The following is a 13,689-nucleotide window of genomic DNA, read 5'->3' as shown; positions in this document are numbered from 1 at the left end:
GTAAAGAGAAAATTGCAGGACAGCAAGGAGGTGCTCTGGGCAAGGTATTTTTCATCATTTCTTTGGGCAATAGGGCTTTGAGGTCCAGGAGGAGGGACTCCATCTTTTGCTAGAAGAATGAGGGATTGAGAGTGCAGTATTCGGCTTTTGGGAAACATCAGAAAGAGTTTATTTTGGTAGAATTGTTTGAAGTGACTCAGTAACAATGAACCCACATCTGCTGCCAGGCGCCAGCCATCAGCTCCAGCCTGCTTGCTGGGGAGATGCACACAGTCCGTCACCAACAGCTCCTCCATGGGACATGTGCAGACACGATCCCAGAAGACCCACGCCAAAGACAGCTCCTTCCTCTCCAAGAGGGGATGCTGAGGCACAAACAAGGAAGCAGCTGACCTAGGATCCAAAGCAAACTGCATGCTGGGAGAAGCCTGAGCCTTCAGGTTTTTCTTGGTTGATTCTCTGGCAGGACTTTGAACTGAATCCCAAAGGATAGTTTTCTGGTTTGGGTCAATTGCTGAGTACATTCATCTAGATAACCTCATCTGTCATAAGTCACACACTCATCTCGCAAACAGTTCCTGGAAATGAGCAAATTTCACATAGAGCCTCCTCCTGAGTGCAATGCAGGGCTCCTGTTAGACCTCTCCAGCTTCCTACTGGTTCATGTGTAAGTAGATTACTGACAGAAGTGGAGTTTTCTGGAGTGAGAACCTAAACAGGTTTAGAATAGGACATTTGCATTTCACCAAACCCAATACTTAGTATCTGTCCACCTGAATTTAAGGATGCAAGTCCACACAGAGTTTGAAATGGAAATGAGGCCATTTAAAAAAGTAGTTGAGGGAAGAACTTCTCAGGCAGCCCACAGTACATAGAAAAGACCCAAGAGTTAGTGAAGCTTTCAAATTCCAGATTGGGAGGTGGAGAGGTGCAGAGCAGGCTACAAACTCCTACAGTAAGAAAGACCAGACGGTACTTTTTTTTTAAATACATGATGTGTATATATACACATATACAGGTACATATGCATGCATAAATACATGTATCTCAATGGTGAGCCATACAAAGAAAGCACATGGGCCAGAGATCCTCTATTCAATTCAATTGTTATATTTCACTTTATTTTAACTGGTAAACCTGGAAGTGGCTGGGAAAAAAGCGTAGTTAACTCTGGAAACTTGTCAAAGCTCAAGAAAGCTTCCAGGACTCTACAGACTTATATGTTTTCAGGAGAGCAGAGCTGTCCAATTCCTCCTACACTAAAAATATAACTAGAGATTATTTACAAGAGTTGCACATTTTCTCAATTGTGTTCATTTGGGGCAATAGATTAAACGCTATTGAAATGATCTGTATCCTGATTCGGCCACTACAGTTCACCCGACTAGACTTGGCCTGCACATTCTACCAAACTCAATCAGCACACCTGGCCCCTTGTCCAGCAAACCCCTTGTTACCCACAGCCTCTCCCAGCCCTAACCTGGCATTCTGTCTTCTGAGAGTCAGAGTTCATGTTCATTTACCTTGAAATAGGACAAAAAGTAAATATTGCACAATACAGTTCCTGGCACATAAAAGACACAGCAGAACGCCCGTGGACAACATCTGAAGACCAAGACAGGCAGCCTGAGGTGTGAGAGCAAAAGGGGTCCCTGGTCTCTGGGGCTTCAATATCCAGCAGGTGCAGATTAGGGGTGGCAAAGGGAAGGCAAAAGCGGAAGGAAAACAAAGAACACAGGCAAGAAGAAAAGCTTAAATCTTCATTAAATGAGTGGATCCAAAACGTGGAGGAAAGGTTTGGATGCCATGTGGCCAAGCCTCGCCTCCCCAACCTTCATGATGATGCCTGTCTCTGCACACAGGAGCCCCAGGAAGCGATTAACAGTCATTGGGTTTTAGTGAGAACAGTACTGTTGGGCCACACTTTTAATCTCTGTTCAGATCTCTGTTTGGGGAGCTATTGAGAATGAGCTTCCTTCAGCGTGATGAAGTTCAAGGCAGTTCCTGTGGGACACCCAGTGTGGTATGTGGGAATAGCAGAGAAGCGGTTTCATTTTCAAGGACTATGAGCCCCAGGGGTTGGAAGTAGGCGGTGGGACAAAACTGGTGTGTGGACAGGAGGCCTTGTTTTGAAATTATTTACTGCCGGCATAAATGCATTGGTCTGGTGGCTTGGGTGATAAGCAGTGGACAGAATAAACAGAAGCAGATCCCGCATAAAGAGAAGAAAATAATATCGCGTCCCTCTCAAAAGAGCAACTATATTGGCTACCAACTTAATTTGAGTCTTTTTTTAAGTCTAGATAGCCCGGATCATAAATGAGCATCCTTCAGTAATCTCACTGATTGAATGGCAAAGAAATCACTAGCTATTACTATGCATCATTGGAAAGAGAAGTCTTGCTTGACTTAAGGAGAACCAGTTATTGACTTGGCTCTCCCACCTTAGAGGAATCAAACCCAGGATACGTTTTGAAACAAAATGTCCATTTCGCTTTTTACTATCAGGGTACACACAGGCAACATCGAATTCAGGTTCACATTTGGTTCCATATGCTATGTCCTAGATAATTAAAGTATGTCTTATGGCCAATAAAAATGAAGTGAAAAAGTTAAAAACCAAAACAATGACAGGAAACAACATGTGTGTACAATATGTTACTCACACACTGATAATTTTCAAAAGTGACTTAAAAAAGTATTATAAATCTTTCCAAACACAGTGATTTATTAAGCGAAAAGTCTGAATGGTTTGCACTATTAAATTGAGCTTTCAAGTTGCTGTGTCATGGGCAGATCTTTTGTTCTCCTAAGTTAAACTTAGCATCCCGCATTCTGTTTTTTCCACAGCTCCATGTTTTGTCATCATGCAGTCGATTTTCTGAGCTGCTCAGGAGAAATGCACTAAAGAGTTTTCATGATGATTTCTCTTACCGATTCGATAATCCAGGAATAGAATGTATCAAATAACCCAACAGTGATTTATTTTCCATCTTCTTCTTTATCTTTTCCCACCTATACAGGCTTCTCATAAAATAAACCTTCCATTAGCATGGGATGAAACGGAAAAAAAGAAAACGTGGTAGCCAGAGGAAAACCATTTGAGAAACGTGTTTGTTAAACCAGTGCAAGCAATAAACTGAGCTTAGGAGGGAAAGGCAGTTAGAAGAAAAACTGAAAGTACTGACCTGAAAGTCAAGCTGATTGGAGCAAGGGTGAAAGCAGCAATTTGGAGGATAAGCAGAAAGGAAAAGGGATAGCAAAAGAGAATAAAAGGAAGGAAACGCATTAGTTTTAAACATACAGCCAACAGATGTTATATTAGCAGGTTTTATAACCAAATGAAGGACAATAAAGCAACTTTTCTCTGATATTACCCCAAAAAGGCCTGGCACACACCATAAGCTTTTATATTAAATATACTACATAAGAAACCAGTATCTGCTCTCCCGCGCATCATCACGACAAGCACTGATGTGAAGTAGAGGCGTGCTCTGGAAACCCAATGGAGAAATTTGCCCTTTGCTAGAGGACTATTTATAGAGAAAGTTCCTATCTGTGAGCATATAAAATTTTATTATTTAATAAACTGAAGTGGAAATTAAGGTGTTAGAGCTGGTGGTAAGCACTGCTATCAGAAAGATTTTATTTGAACCAGTAAGTTGTATGGTTATATCCTATGAGATATTTTTCCTTCATCCCAGAAAACCAAAAGGTGCTGAGCAATTGGTTTTCTAGTCAAAGATTTCCATTCTGGATGCTCACAGAGCACTGCACCTAACAATGATCAAAGACACCAGAAGGAGGACTTCGGGTGAAGTGCCGCCTGCGTATCAGCCTCCCAAGAAAGGACAGAGTGACTTCCAAAGCTGAGAGTGATTTTTTTTCAGTTGTGTAAATGAGGATCATACTTCATCACTGAAAATATCCAGATGCTTGATACTTTATTTGTACAAAAATATTTAACATGCCCTTCTAATCAGTCAAAACAATAAAGTGTCTACTGCCAAGCAAAAATCAAAAGGAAAAAACATCATGATCCTCTTCAGGCTACCACAGGAGCACAGTGGACATTCATTTTGTTAAGCTATATAATGCCCTTTGCAAAAAACAAAGTGGATAAACAAACACTTTGCCAGCTATCTGCTCAGTGGGACCCCACTATTCCACAGTATTAAGAAGTAGTTTTAAGCATTTCATACAACAAGGAAAAACAAAATAAATCCTCAGGAAACAGCTTAAACAAGAACATTTCAGATGAAAACAGCGTTGACTATAATGATAAAATCAAAGAGAAAATTCAAGACTAAACACATGGTGAAAGCATTGATCCAATAAGTCCCCCTGCAGAGTGTTTCGTGATCATGAACGCGCAACTGATCAAAAAGAAGCTAGGTCAGGCCATAGTCACTGTGGGGACTCTGGTGACGCTGGCCTCAGCTGCTGTTTGAAATCCTTCTGGATCAGAGGTATATCAAATTGAGGTCCGTGGCCAAGCTTTAGGGAATTCTAAACTGAAATAGCAAGCAAATATTTAAGATTTAGTTGCCTTTTCCAGGGGTTCATAGTTTTCATCAAATTCTCAAAAGCTTCCATGATACCCATGACCTTCCCCCAAAAGTTGTTAGGGATGGTGTTAAACCATCTGCCACTTGTTTCAAAGAAACTCCTTCAAAAACATTAACAAACGTAAGTGGAAATTACTTAGCAAGAAGAGTTTATACCCAAACAAAGAGAGTTGGTATCAAGTTTCTTCCATGTACCATGGGACTTTTAGAACATATTATCATAATTTTTTAAAAAAATAAAGCTTGAGTTTACATTTTGTGAAAAGAGTTCTGAAAGGCATCAAAGAAATTATGTCATCATGTTAATGAATAAATTCAGAAGAAAAAATAATAGTCTGTTTCTCATCCTCAGATAAGGCACTTTTAGGCATCTAATATGATTTCTCCATGTCCAAATGTCTGGTGGCATTAGCCCCAGACCCAGATAATTAAGGGCTATTTTCTTTCCTATTCTATGTTATATTTTAGCAGTAGAACCCTGACGGACCCACTTTCCTCTCCACAGTAGGGAGAGATGTGACTGAGGGCTTGATTTGGGCATCCCCTGTCCTCTAGACAAACAGCGACAAACCCTCTAACATATTTAAGATAATTATAGGAAAGGCCACCTGACTGATTCCTTCCCACAGATGAGATGCTGGAAATCCAGTGGCAGCAGGCCTTGTTTGACCTGTTAACCTCTCTTTCCCCGAAGGCACCAAAAGATTAATTCTGAAACTCTAAATAAAACTCAGAGACTTTGATGGGCACCGCCACAGAAAGACCACATATTTCACTGCCTCTAAGGTTTAATTAGCTACTTGATTGTGTAGCATAGGTGATATCTAGCATTGGTGACTGAATAAAGACTTCAGCCTGATTTGGACCAACTCTCAGGGGCTTACTCAAAGCCCCCCGTCCACCTTGTGTTAAACTCCCCCAGAGCAGCCTGCAGTCCAAGGCAGACGCTCCCTGCTGAGGCACCGGCAACAAGTGTGAGAGTCCACAGGCAGAAGTGCACGTGGGGACCACACTGGAGCAATGCACACTTGGAAAAGCAAAATCTTTAATGGCTGATGAAAAACATCATTCACGTGGAATTTAAGAGGTAAATGCATCCATATAAGTGCCAGGCATGTGCTATTTGGAATGTATACACAGTGGAGAAAATAAAAAATGGGAAGATTAACAGAATAGAAAGCAAACATGAATTGCCCTCTGAAAGAGAAGGAGGCCAGTGTCAGTGTCGTTTGAGTTATTCCTAACCTTGTACCTTTTGTTGCACATGACTGAAGTTCTGGAATATTTTAGAACACTAGCTGCTTTTTTTTAAAAAAAAAAAAGGTCTTTTCACTCTGGTAGGTCACATTACAGACCAGAGACCACAAATTTATTTCAAGTTCAATTTTTTGGTTTTCAAAATCACAAACCTAATTGCAAACACTCCTCCGTGACTCCAAAATGGAGATATATGTCACATTGCTGAGAAATCTTTAGTTCCCAACATTATGAGGTATGAATTTTGTAGTTGAAGCCAGCAAATGGAGATACTGCCCAATTTAAAAAGGGCTGCCTGACAACTTGAGCAAGACGTTTTGGTCGGAATACGCATGTGGCCCAGCAGATAATGCTTCAGAAAGGCAGGCCAAGGCTGAGCTCTCCTTTTCCCAAGAAACTTCCCCTCTTGATCCCCCCCAACCCCCCCCGCCTACCTCCTTTGGGGCCTGGACCGGGGCTGGGGCTCAGACATTTCCCAGACTGTGTTCTGCTGCTGGACCCAAGACACGGGCAGGCAGAGAACTGGGACAGAGTCAAGTCCCACCACACGTTTTATGAATTACAGTGCCTGGGAGGCATCAGCTTTAAGGAGAAGCAAAGGCAGAGATAAAGAAAATGTGCAGAAAGTACATAAAGATAAATGCCTGTAAAATCACTGTTGTTTTAATGCATTCCATATTGAGGAAATAAAAACGTGAATATTCTCGATGATTTAATGGCAATAGCGTCCAGCTAAGACCTGTTTGTCCAACTAGACAATTATGCTATTTTTATGCAAATATTTATAGTAGCTGACCCTGATTTTCAGTTATAGTTCTGGGGAGCTGGTTTAGTGCAGAAAAATGCCTTCAAACGTGGGGCACATCACTTTCCGTCATGAAATCTAATAAAGATGAGACAGATCTCCTGTGGCCCAGCAGTGACGCCTTTCCCCTGGCTGTGTGACTATTTAGTGGTACTGACTAGCTTCTTCCTTCTGGCCCACTGTTGCATGGGACTGTTCTCAAGTGCTTATCTGTCAAATCCCGACTTTGATTCTTATAAACTCTGAAACCTTGAGGAAGTTAGTTAATCTGTATAAGTCATAGTTTTCTCATCCATAAAACGGGGATAATGACACCTTCTGTGTTGTGGGTAAGATTATATGGTATCCAGTATTGCAGGTCAAGTGCTTAGCAGAGGACCTGGTAGATTGTGAGCATAAAATACACATAACCTATTATTATTATTATCATTAATATTATCTAGGGCATCTTCTCTATGGCTCTCTGCTTCTGGGAGCAGTGGACTAGGAGTGGGGAAACCTACACTACTGTTTTGTCTCTTTCTGATCACAGGGTCAATCTCTAGAAGGTCGTTCAGTCTTTCAGGGTCTCAGTTTTCCCATCAATAAAAGAGACATGATCACAACTTCCCTGTGATCTCACACTAGGTTTTTAAGAAAAATTTTGGTCCTAAAACATAGTTCCAAAATAGTCAGGTGGATACATCCAAAACTAACAGTGTTTTTAAGAATGAGTAAACTGCTAGAAGACTTCCATGTTTTAAAATTAAAAGGAAGCCCTTAAGGATTTTAATTTGTAAACTTATCTCAGGAAAAAACAAATTCTTGATTTAAGTGCTAAAATTAGTCACACTGAATGAAAATCAGGTTATCATCAAACTAATGCTAAGATTTTTAAATAAAATATTAATTGATTTGGAGTTTGAATATATTAAATACTTTATCTGAAACTGGTGAAATTTTATTGAAAACTAATCTACCCAATTAATACAGAGCCACCTAATATTGAGAATTTATTTGTTTTAGCACTAAACTGTTCATAATGATATAACTGTCTCAACTTACACCAGGACTTGGTATTGCAAAATGCAATACATTTTAATAGGTTCTTAGAGATTCACTCCTAACATAATTCAAGGTCACACAGCTGGCAAGAAGCAGAGGCAAAATTTGAACCCAAGTCTTTCTGTTGGTAAAGCCCATGATCTTTCCACAAGACCATAGAGAGCTATTCTGCATATGTCTTGAAGTCCTTTAGGGTCTCAAAAGTGTCTTGATCAGCACCAGCAAACATTCACTGATTTATTCAAAATTTGCTGATCTTTTCCATATGGACTGAATCTAGGAAAGACAAATTCTGCCTTATTGCTGAACCAATAAGAAATCCTCAGAGGTAACGGAGTTATGTAAGATTATTCAGAAATTCTTTCTCTAAATGAAATATAGGAAAAAGCATTGATAGAAAGCTTATTTTTAGAGTTCATACTATACATAAATACAATATGGATATGATTTATCTGAAATCTAAATACTCTGGAACCCTGATATAACCGTCTTTGTTTTTAGACAGAACTTGTGATCAGATAGGCCTGCTCTAAACCCTATTCAAACGTATTTATTTACCAAATGCTATTAGATCCTCTTAAAAGATAAATCTCAAGATGAATTTGCTGTGGTGTGCCGAAAGACATTCTTCCACATTCTTTGCCTGAAACAAACCTAAACCACAAATGGTTGTCTTTGAAAGGGAAAAATGGAGGTTTCAGGTAGTCAAATTTCTCATACTCTTTGCTGGCACAAATGCTAGATCATGGACATCTCTCAAGAAAGTTGACTATTATTTTCTTAAACATCGAAGAAGCCATCAAAAGATAAGCCAATTCCCTTCTGAGGATCCCACAGAAACACAACATTATCCCCAACAGGTCATATTCCTCAGACATAACGGATTTCCATCATGGAATATGAATGTGCCTTCCAAATCCACTGCGACTTGAGATGGGCAACTAAGCAATCAACGTTCACTCACTCTTGACAATTCACAGGATGACTGCAAAATTTACCTCTCAAGTTCTGCAATCTTCTTGTCCTTGTCATTCTTTTCATTCTCCACCTCCTTGAGGATCTCCAGCAACCGGTCGACTTCTGCTTGGGCCTTGCCACACTCATCACGGTAGTAAGATGCCTCTTTATCAAGCTGTTTTATTCGGTCTGCAAACTCGGGGTTCATCCTGGAGTCATCTTCAACATTATGAGCCTTCAACATTATATTTTTAAAGAAGGTAGTTAAGACAACAGCTTAGAACAATAGATAGTGCAGTCACCAATGGCCCAGAAATTAACTTGGAAGAAAAAAATAATAACCACCAAGAATTATGGGTATACTGTCAGTTAAAAGGCAAAACAGAAAAAAATCACACGTTTCAGGTACTTTAAAATAAGTTACATTAGAGTTTCACAGGGGAGTTTTTTTATCATTGATATTTTGTTCCATTGAATGTTGTCTACTTTTTGCTTTTTTTTCCCACCAAAAAATGAGGGCTGTGTGGGGGCAGAGACTGTGATGTCTTTATCCCTGGCGTTTTGGCAAGCAGAACTAAGACAATTCAACTCCTCACAGTTAAGGAGGTGATTCATACCAGCAGCTTCCTTATCCAACACAGAGAAACTGAGATAAAACAATATTAAATTATTTTTCCAAGAACTATCAAAGGCATATGTAAAGCCAGGTAACATATAAGAGACTGGTTGACTGATCATTGAACACTTCATCCCACTGTGAAATTTCAGCAGAAGGCGTTGTTTGAAAGAAAGACTTGGAAGTGAGGAAGGGCTTTCCAGCTAACAATCATACCCATAAATTCTTGTTCTCTTGATTAAATTTAACCTGAACCAGGAGGAGGATGAGCTAATTCATGAACAAGCACACAGACGAGAATCTGCAAATACATGCATGGGTGGGTGGCAGCTTTACACACAGGAACAGACACAGGCAACAACACAACAACAACACTGCAGAATAATTTGCAGCCAAAGTATTTGTGGTTTTGTGTGTGTGAGAGTGTTTTATGGCTTTTTTTTTCTTCCCCAAATAAACTTTTGGCTGAAATATTCCCAGACAGATGGAAAGAACACTGCACTGCAATGTTTTGCCTACCCCTTGTTTCCCATTATTCCTAATTGACTTCTTCAAAGAGCAGGCAGGGAAAAAACAAGTAGTTTAACAACAGTGCACATTCAACAGAGAAAGTTCAGAGAAGTCATATATGTATGTATCTCCAAAATCCGCATGTGAAATAATAAAATGTTAACAATTTATCAGGACTTAAGCTGTTCTGCTGTCTTGCTATGTAGAGCAGATGTTCACTGTGTTTCTATACACTTTTTTTTCTTTAATTTCAGGGAAAAAACAAGGCAAGCAAGCTATAGCTACTGTGGGGTCAAATGAATCATGCATGGTTAGAAAAATTAATACTAAGACTACTGTTAGAAGATTGACAGTCTTTGCAATGATTTAGTAGAAAAAAAATTCAAAAATTAGTATAAATAAAAATAAATTTCTTATTTATGACAAATAATTAATTTTAGAAGAATACTTTTGCATGTAACATATTATTTAAGCATGAGGATAGAAGGGGAATAATTTGCCTTCACATTACTCTTTAATCTAAGATTTCCTTATTCAAGAAATAAACTCAACTGTGCAAGAGAACTTGGAAAAATATATCAATTTAACATACTATCAGGTACTGGTTTATTCCCTTTTACCAACATTTCTCAGAAAATGGTTCTTTTTAATTTATTTAGTATGTACACTGGGTTTCATTATAATAGATTAGTGAGTTTTTTTAGTGTAAGTAAAATAATCTGAGAGACAATCTTGAGCTAATATGCCTTTAGGAGTTTACTTACCTAATAATTTTATTTTAAATTGAAGTAATAAATATTTAAATTTGTTAATCTTCACCTTAAAAATGTAGAGTAGATATTCTATTTTAGAAGAAAATAACTTCTCCATATACCTACTTCTGTTTGTGATAATAAGAATCAACTGGTTACTCTTGTAACAGAAAAGCATTTAAAATATAGTTTTTAAATTGCTAAGGAGAAAATAAAATGTTCCGTTAATTCTCTTCCACTTTTATACTATATTACCATTATCTCACAGAAACTAAAAACTTATTCATGATGTTTTTCTCAAACTACCAAGTCAATGATCTTCAAAAAAGAATTAATGAACTGAGTAATGAGCAGCTAGAAACACTCAAAACAAATGAATAAATATGTTTTAATTGCCTGTTTCTGACTTCAGCTAAAATTCCTTTCTTGAGTCTAATGTAAAGATTAACAAAGAGCTAGAAGTTAGCCTCTGTGCTTTTATTTGGTTGTTTTTATTCCTACGATTATTATTATCATTATTTTTAATAAATGGGTACAGGATTACTAGTTGCGAGACCTAGATTCTAAATCTAGCCCTGTGTTTTATGACTATGGACAGACCAATTAACCTCTCTAAGGACAGCGAAAACTACAAAATGACAAACATGGGGAGGGTATTATTCATTTGTTTTTATTTTAATGATTATTTCATGTTATGCATCCCATCAATGTGGCTTGTTATACAGCTAAGTTAGGAGGTTTATTTAATTTTCATCAACAAAAAACTACATACATCCTCGAGAAGCCTCCCTCCTGGGTTTACAGAGAAGCAGTCTGGGGGTAAGCACATTTCTTATTTTAGCTCCTTCAAGAGAAGACGATCGCCCAAGGCCAGTTTTCAACCTGGGGTGAAATTAGATGGGTTGGTAGCCTTTGCAACCCAACAAGTGAGATGGTTAAAGGATTCATGGGATGTTTAGAGGTACAGAAAGCCTAGGAAAAAAACATCCCTGAATCTAGACCACCGCTGACCTCATGTGATGCTAAAGTTAAATCAGGTTATTAAAATAAAGACCATAGCCAAGTTTACAGCTGGCCTGGTGTCTGTTAGCTAATACTTGTGGATGCTAATGATTCTGCCTTTTAAAAGGAATAGACAACCTCAAGAATACCTTTGAGTTAAATCTAACCATCTCCATATCAGTATCTACTGATTTCTGGCCAAATAATTTATGTCAAATCAACTTCCACATTGGTGTCAGAATTCTTGGAAGAGTTATTAAATAAAGGTGCAAATAGATATCATTTAAAAAAAATTAAGTCAATAGAAAGCTGTAAGAAAGAGTCAGATAAATGGAAGCGAGAGCTTCACATGACTGAAGGCTAGTGAATCCCAGATCCAACCTGAGTAGGGGAGGAAAACCCTCTATGGAATTTATAAAAGATCTTGCAGGTAACCAGCTCTATTCGGCCTCAATCATAACTTTTCAGAGGATGGGCTGAAATCACTAATCAGTATAGCATGAATGTGTAATACTGTGATCTAGAGACATGGAGGTGATACTATACTAAAGAAATGCAGAAGAAAACTGAGCTTACAAAGTCAATGCTTCCGTTAAAGTTATAAGGCCAGAGGCGCCTCTAAAAATGGAGTGAGTGAAGCATTTTATTCACATTTAGGCAATATTCTTGCCTGTTCAAATTACAACATGGGTTCTTGAATCTGGACTGGCAGCTCCTGATGGGGATCAAAAGTAGATAACAGATTTGGGCCTAATGTACTTCAGCCACTGCAAAAAAATATATATATATATTTAAAAAAATCATTATCTGAACAAATTCCTACCATGACATTCTGACCCATTCAAGGTTTAGACTGAAAATGCACAGTAATTACTTCCTCTTATGGATCCGTTGGTTTGAAATTAGCTCCCCCAAAAGGTCAGGATGCGACTGCCCATTCCATTCTTCTAAGGCATATCGACTTTGTCCATTAGTCGGGAATCTAGCTCTTGAAAATGCAGATTGGTGTGGATTTTCTTTTAATGGTTTCAGAACTTATTTATCATAAATCTATCCAAGCACATCATCACTTTCAAAGACATCCACAAGTCATTAAAACCAAAGGAATATTAATGAGTATTCTTTTCTTAATGTAGAGATTTAATTTTGCTGATTAACCAGGTGTCTGATTCTGCCTCAAACTATTTCTGGTAACTTTTAGAGCAACTCCCAAGCATCTTATAGAAACACAGAAAACCGGGGAAAAGAACATTTCAGAAATGTCTGTATTACATAGTAGATCAGTAAGTTTTGAGGGTCCTCCAGTTATGTTTCTTGCATTTCCAGATGTAAGAAAATTTGCCCACAAATGGGGAAGAATCAAAACAAAGTTTGGAGCCTCAGTGATGTGAGCAAGCCTTGGCATTTGGATGTGAACTGATTTTGAAAGCCTGAACCAAGCACAAAAGGGAAACCTGGTCACGACTTAGAACACAACGTACATAACAATACCTAGTGGTTATTTTAATGAAAGAATTTAGAGTTATTTTAGAAAATAAGGCAAAATTTCAGATTTACACTATATCTAAATCAAAGTTAAGAATAAAAAGTGGCTAAAGTCGGGGTGCCTAGAAGGGAGAAGATCCAAGATGGCGCCGTGAGTAGTCCTCTTTGTCTCTCCCCCTTCGAGTCTACAATTATTTGGACACTCATCGCTTAACAAAGGATATCCAGATAGCATCTCAGGACGTCTGAGAGACTCACGCAACTATACATCGGAAGGCGGACGGACTTCCCTCCGGGAGGAGGTGGAGATAGATAAAAACTCTCCGACCCCGACCGAACAGCCTAGTACCTGCAAGCGGCTTTCTTCCAACGGACGCCCCCAGAAGATCAACACACACCTAGGGCAGGAGCGAGCACACACCAGAGGAGCGACGGTGGAAACAGGTGACCAGAACCCTACCTAAACCCCCCGCAATTACTCCTAAACGCAGAGGGAAACTCTAGAGTTACACACCTGAGCCCACAGGGAGAGTCTCGCCCCCCCATTGGCGGGGAGATCCCGCCTGGTGTCCATGGCGCCCGGAGGGTCCCAGAGAGAATCACAGAGGGCGTGGTGGCCCCCTGGCTGCCACTGCCTGCACAGCCGGGCAAGGGATTACCGGAGATCTTGGAGAGGACTGGGGCTGGTTGAAG

At 39.2% G+C, this 13,689-nt stretch overlaps 1 protein-coding gene across 1 annotated transcript in view; it reads right to left on the bottom strand.

Moving 5' to 3' along the window:
- ERC2 (ELKS/RAB6-interacting/CAST family member 2) overlaps positions 1-13,689 on the bottom strand; it is a 703,663-nt gene that overhangs the window by 281,035 nt on the left and 408,939 nt on the right. The window contains exons 11-12 of the mRNA XM_046646460.1: positions 8,673-8,866; positions 3,189-3,200 (exon numbers count right to left, since the gene is read on the bottom strand). Coding sequence (XP_046502416.1) covers positions 3,189-3,200; positions 8,673-8,866 — 206 coding nt within the window. The remainder of the gene's footprint in view (positions 1-3,188; positions 3,201-8,672; positions 8,867-13,689) is intronic.

The sequence above is a fragment of the Equus quagga genome, chromosome 1 (assembly GCF_021613505.1).
Source record: "Equus quagga isolate Etosha38 chromosome 1, UCLA_HA_Equagga_1.0, whole genome shotgun sequence".
NCBI lineage: Eukaryota > Metazoa > Chordata > Mammalia > Perissodactyla > Equidae > Equus > Equus quagga.
The sequence above is the reverse complement of the archived record's forward strand: the minus strand, read 5'-3'. Positions and strand labels throughout refer to the sequence as shown.